Source organism: Bison bison, unplaced genomic scaffold (genome assembly GCF_000754665.1).
Source record: "Bison bison bison isolate TAMUID 2011002044 unplaced genomic scaffold, Bison_UMD1.0 scf7180017864263, whole genome shotgun sequence".
Lineage (NCBI taxonomy): Eukaryota > Metazoa > Chordata > Mammalia > Artiodactyla > Bovidae > Bison > Bison bison.
The window spans coordinates 4,675,170-4,681,339 of NW_011494835.1; the positions used below are offsets into that span (position 1 = coordinate 4,675,170).

The window sequence follows — 6,170 nt, forward strand, 5'->3', positions numbered from 1 at the left end:
GCTTATTTTAACTTTATATGCAGAGTACATCATGAGAAATGCTGGGCTGGATGAAGCATAGCTGGAATCAAGATTGCTGGGAGAAATATCAATAACCTCAGATATGCAGATGACACCACCCCTATGGCAGAAAGTAAAGAAGAACTAAAGAGCCTCTTGAAGAAAGTGAAAGAGGAGAGTGAAAAAGTTGGCTTAAAGCTCAACGTTCAGAAAACGAAGATCATGGCATCCAGGCCCATCATTTCATGGCAAATAGATGGGGCAACAGTGGAAACAGGTCAAACTTTATTTTGGGGGGCTCCAAAGTCACTGCAGATGGTGACTGCAGCCATGAAATTAAAAGACGCTTACTCCTTGGAAGAAAAGTTATGACCAACTTAGACAGAATATTAAAAAGCAGAGACATTACTTTGCCAACAAAGGTCCGTCTAGTCAAGTCTATGGTTTTTCCAGTAGTCATGTACAGATGTGAGAGTTGGACTATAAAGAAAGCTGAGCGCTGAAGGATTGATGCTTTTGAACTGTGGTGTTGGAGAAGACTCTTGAGAGTCCCTCAGACTGCAAGGAGATCCCAACCAGTCCATCCTAAAGGAAATCAGTCCTGAAGATTCACTGGAAGGACTGATGTTGAAGCTGAAACTCTGTATTTTGGCCACCTGATGTGAAGAACTGACTCAATTGAAAAGAAGGTGATGCTGGGAAAGACTGACAGCAGGAGGAGAAGGGGACAGCAGAGGATGAGACGGTTGGATGGCATCACCGCCTCGATGGACATGAGTTTGAGTGAACTCCAGGAGTTGGTGATGGACAGGGAGGCCTGGTGTGCTGTGGTTCATGGGGTCGCAAAGAGTCAGACATGACTGAATGACTGGACTGAACTGAACTCAACTGAAGTCGTTGTTGTTTATTACATTGTGGCAGTTAAGATATATCAACTATTGAATTAATTAAATAAGGACAGAGGCTGAGGTAGTTCAAATGTCATATGTAAGCAATCCAAAATCTAAGCCTGTAAATGCCTCAAGGCTACAAAATCAAAACCTAAAGACAGTCAGTTCCTAACTTCCAAGTAGACATTGAATGGTATTCAATCAATAATTTCCTTGCTTTGCTTCCATCTTTTCTCTGTAAAAGTCTCCGTAGGCTTCCTGTCCCTGGAATGTTCCTAACTACTCCTGGTTTGACACTGCCAGCTTGGAATCCATTCTTGCTTGAATAAACTCTTAAATTATTTAATTTGTCTCAGATTATGTTTTAACACTGTACAGTGAAAAGACCACATTTTAAAACCAGAAGGAATTCTTTTTATGCTGATAAGAACTGCCTTCTAAAGTAAAAGGAGATTAATGTTGCTTCCTGTGTTTTTGAGAGAAGGGGATGTTCCCCTTGCAAATTGCTGGTAGCTCAGTGGTAAAGAATCCACCTGCAATGCAGGAGCCACAGGAGACATGGGTTAGGTCCCTGGGCCTGGAAAATCCCCTGGAGGAGGGCATGGCAACCCACTCCAGTATTCTTTCCTGGAGAATCCCATGGACAGAGGAGCCTGGTGGGCTACAGTCCATAGGGTCACAAAGAGTCGAACATGACTGAAGCAACTGAGCATGCATGCGTGCACAAACAAAATCTCCCTCAAAGGTGAAGATTTACCACTAATGAAACAGTGAAAAGGTGTGTGGCAAGATTGGAAGTCAGCTTTGAAAGAATGCTCCCCAAAGTGTTTTGAGCATTTAAGTGACGTCAGAGAAAAAGCACCACCTCTCAGATGATTGCTCTGAAGGAAGCCCTTTTCGGCTGATATATGTTGCACAATTTTTAGAGTCAGTTGTATACTTTACATCTTGTTTCTCCAAGGTAAATAGGCTTCTTGGAGATAGAACCTGTGTTTCCCACTTCTGTGTACTTCCTGTAGCATTCAACAGACTGTTGTATAAATTGCAGATGTTCAATAAATATGTTGATTAGCTGCTGAGGTAGAGTTGAGGGGAGGAGAATTAGGAATAAAATGTTCTCCAGTTAATTGCAAATTGCTTCCCTACTTAAAAATGAATTTGCATTTTATTATCTTTTCCCACAGTTTCTGGAATATGCTTCAGTTGGCATCTGTCATTTGATTTTATACAATTTTGTAAATTTTATGGAAATTTAAATTCTTTTTGAAAAAATTTCTTATGGAAATTAAAATTCTTACAAAGATTCTGCTGTAGGATTTTCTGTTGTTTCATGGTGGAAAGAAGTGTGGTGTAAAGGCAACCCTATTTTAATCATACTTCATATAATTTGTTAAGAGAATCATTGAAATTTAGAGCTTGTAGGATATCCTAAACACCCAGAACTCTACCTGGAACACAGTGGAAACTTACTAAGTCATTGAAAAATAAATGAATAATTTAGAGCATTCTCTTCACTTCATGATCAAAGACGCTAAAGCTCAGATTACTTGCTCACAGTTACAAGGTTGGCACAGGATAGATTAGAATACATACTCCTTGATGTTATCATGCTTTAAATGTGGATTTCACATTCAAATTATAACATGGAAAAGAATTTAAATTCAGTCTTTGAAAAACTTCTTTTACTTTAAAGTGTATGAATAAATCAAATTCTTAGGTTAATATCTATTAATATTACATTTTAGGAAGGGAGTAGTAAGAATTTGTTCATACAAGTCAAAAGGATTGTTTGAAGAGAAACCAGAGTAAAATGTCTTTTAAGTGGTTTGTTCAAGGCCTGTCAGTCTCTTCCTTTCTCCAAGTTTTTTTCCTCCATTTTTTATGATTAGTGGTTCCTATCCACTATGAAAGACTTTCTGTTGGAAACATTTGTCTCTCTCAACACATAATACATCTACTTCTCTGTATCACTTGGACTTTCAAGAAATGTTGGTTATCCTGTGGATTGATTTTCTGTTATTTTACAGGATGGAAAAAAAGAGTCAAGCTCGTGTACTTGTTTGAAGGGGCCAAAGCTCTCAGAAATAGGGACGATCGCCTGGATGATAACGCTCAGTGATGCCCTCCACAATTTCATCGATGGCCTGGCCATCGGGGCCTCCTGCACCTTGTCTCTTCTGCAGGGACTCAGCACCTCCATAGCCATCCTATGTGAGGAGTTCCCTCATGAATTAGGTAAGGAGTTCTTCTCATGTCGTCTAAGTCCGTTAACTTCTTGGTTTAAGGGGAGGGAGACATTTCAGATGACACACTCTTAAAACTCCTGCTGATGTCTCGAAATGAAGCAGCCTTTTTAGACATTGGTTATTATCATTTATTTCATCCAAAAAGAGAAAAAAGTATTTAAGTAGAGAACAAATCTACTAAACTATTTAAATAGAGAACAAATGTATGAACACCAGTGATGGGGGAAGAGGTGGGGTGGAATGAATTGGGAGATTGGGACTGATTGTTGTTGTTCAATAGCTAAGTTATGACTAACTCTTTGCAACCCCATGGACTGCAGCACGCCAGGCTTCCCTGTCCTTCCCTTGGTCAAATTGTCTCCCGAAGTTTGCCCAAGTTCATGTCTGTTGAGTTCAGTTCAGTTCAGTCACTCAGTCATGTCCAACTCTTTGCCACCCCATGGACTGCAGCACGCCAGGCCTCCCTGTCCATCACCAACTCCCAGAGTTCACTCAAACTCATGTCCATTGAATCGGTGATGCCATCTAACCACCTCATCCTCTGTGGTCCCCTTCTCCTCCCACCTTCAATCTTTCCCAGCATCAGGGTATTTTCCAATGAGTCAGCTCTGGTGATGCCATCCAACCATCTCATCTTCTGCCACCCTCTTCACCTTTTGCTTTCACTATTGACAGTGTGTATAAAATAGATAACTAGTGAGAACCTGCTGTGTAGCTCAGGGAACTCTGCTTGGTGCTCTGTGGTGACCAAAATGGGAAGGAAATCGAAAAGAGAGAATACCTGTTTGCTGCACAGTAGAAGCTAACACAACATTGTAAAGCAACTATACTCCAGTAAAAAGTAATTAAAAAAAAAAGAAAAACTATTGACTTAATGTATTCTTCTTCTTCTAGGGGACTTTGTGATCCTACTCAATGCAGGAATGAGCACTCGACAAGCCTTGTTATTCAATTTCCTTTCTGCATGTTCCTGCTATGTTGGGCTAGCTTTTGGCATCTTGGTGGGCAATAATTTTGCTCCAAATATTATCTTTGCCCTTGCTGGAGGCATGTTCCTCTATATTTCTCTGGCGGACATGGTAAGAAACTTTAAGATTTTGTTGTATTTTAAATTTGGAAATAAACATCTGGGTTATGAATTGACTGCTGCTGCTGCTAAGTCACTTCAGTCGTGTCTGATTCTGTGCAACTCCATAGACGGCAGCCCAGCAGGCTCCCCCGTCCCTGGGGTTCTCCAGGCAAGAACACCGGAGTGGGTTGCCATTTCCTTCTCTAAGGGTGACCTTTTGCTTTTCTCAGTGTGGATGGCCTTTCTGTTGTCATTTAAAGTATTTCAGGTCCGCTCTTTTTGAGTGGTTTGTACTAATAGTGATTTGACAGTGATTCTCATCAATTCTTTGATCTAGGTAGGATCTCATTGCTAGAGGACAAAATGACTTATTTTTGTTGAAGTAGAGATATTTTCCCAGGTGTTTTTCCTTGTGGGTAAAGCTTGTATCCTGCTATGGTATGGCTCCAAAGGACTTTTCACCCTTTTTTCAAGAAGAGGTCATATTTGGAAGGAAATGACTTGCTGAATAAAGTAAATAGCATTCTGTTACTTCAAAGTTCTAAACAGTAAGAGACTTTTGAGGTAGAGTAAATTTGATAAGTTAAAGGTGAACGATATTTACTTGGGTCAGTGTATATTTATATCTATGTTTATGTTTATGCTGTTTCTGTGTATGTCTGTGTGTGTGTGTGTGTAAGGGAGAGAGTATCAGTGGTTCCGTGCATTTTCAAATAAATCATGGATGGCTTTCTAGAAAACGAAAATGTGCTAAATGGATGCAAATCAAGGAATGTTTCCTTTGCATTTGGAACTGAATGTCTTTTTACATGTATAACTTACTAATTTAATTTCCTCCATCTGCATTAACTCTGTTCATTGTTCTGTGCAGACCCTTATAAGCACAAGGATTTCATCTCTTAGAACCATCACTGCATTTATGTTTTTCTTCACAGAATTTAGTGCCTCATAATGTATTTACGTTAGGTCATCACTTCTTTTCTTTTGAAATATAAGAACAGAATCTATTAGAGTTATTCGGTTTAAAGAAATAATACAAATAAATGATGCTATATATACTTACGGCAGCTTTGCTTTTTTCAGAATGGCTTCACAAATTTCATCCATTGTATCCTTGTAATTTACGTTTTCTCAAATCAGGCAAATGGAGTGACTGCAGAGTCTGGAGGTCTCCTGAATGCTTTGGCACATTGCACCACTGTGTACATAGCAAATCACTTGGAAATGTGTTTTGAAAAGATGACATTTACAGATCTCTTCATGAGCCTTTTCAGTAAAAGTTTTGTGCTGAGAAAGAGTGGATTTTAAGTATAGAACTTGGGGTTTTAATTGCTTTCACCACCATGAGATTGTTATAGTCTTCGATTCAAAAACAGCACTGTTTATTTAAAAAACCTTATGATTTTATGAGGGATAGAACAAGCCAAAGGAAACAAATTGAAGAGAATAAGAATTAACTATATAGTGACTTCTGAAAGCATATTTCATCAGCTATTATCAATTGATATTTTTGTATCAGGCTTGAAAATTGGTAAGGCATTGTAGATGGTGGAGGGAGCAGAAAGGCATGGTTTTTTGTCTACAAAGAGGGGAACCTGTAATTCAACAAACAAAACCACACACATGATTACATAAATACAAGTAAAAACTGAAATGAATGGAAAAACAGTATATGTGATGCAAGATGATAATAGGGGTGTCTAAGTTGTTTGGGGAGGCCTTACAAATAGCTGTGAAAAGAAGAGAAGCGAAAAGCAAAGGAGAAAAGGAAAGATATAAACATCTGAATGCAGAGTTCCAAAGAATAGCAAGAAGAGATAAGAAAGCCTTCTTCAGCGATCAATGCAAAGAAATAGAGGAAAACAACAGAATGGGAAAGACTAGAGATCTCTTCAAGAAAATTAGAGCTACCAAGGGAACATTTCATGCAAAGATGGGCTCCATAAAGGACAGAAATGGTATGGA

The 6,170-nt window shown here is 39.1% G+C and overlaps 1 protein-coding gene across 3 annotated transcripts in view; it reads left to right on the forward strand.

The window, feature by feature from the left end:
* SLC39A8 (solute carrier family 39 (zinc transporter), member 8) overlaps positions 1-6,170 on the forward strand; it is an 83,503-nt gene that overhangs the window by 73,968 nt on the left and 3,365 nt on the right. For all 3 annotated transcript variants that reach the window (XM_010848286.1, XM_010848284.1, XM_010848287.1), the window contains 2 exons: positions 2,918-3,125; positions 4,031-4,215. In XM_010848286.1, the coding sequence (XP_010846588.1) occupies positions 2,918-3,125; positions 4,031-4,215 (393 nt within the window). The remainder of the gene's footprint in view (positions 1-2,917; positions 3,126-4,030; positions 4,216-6,170) is intronic.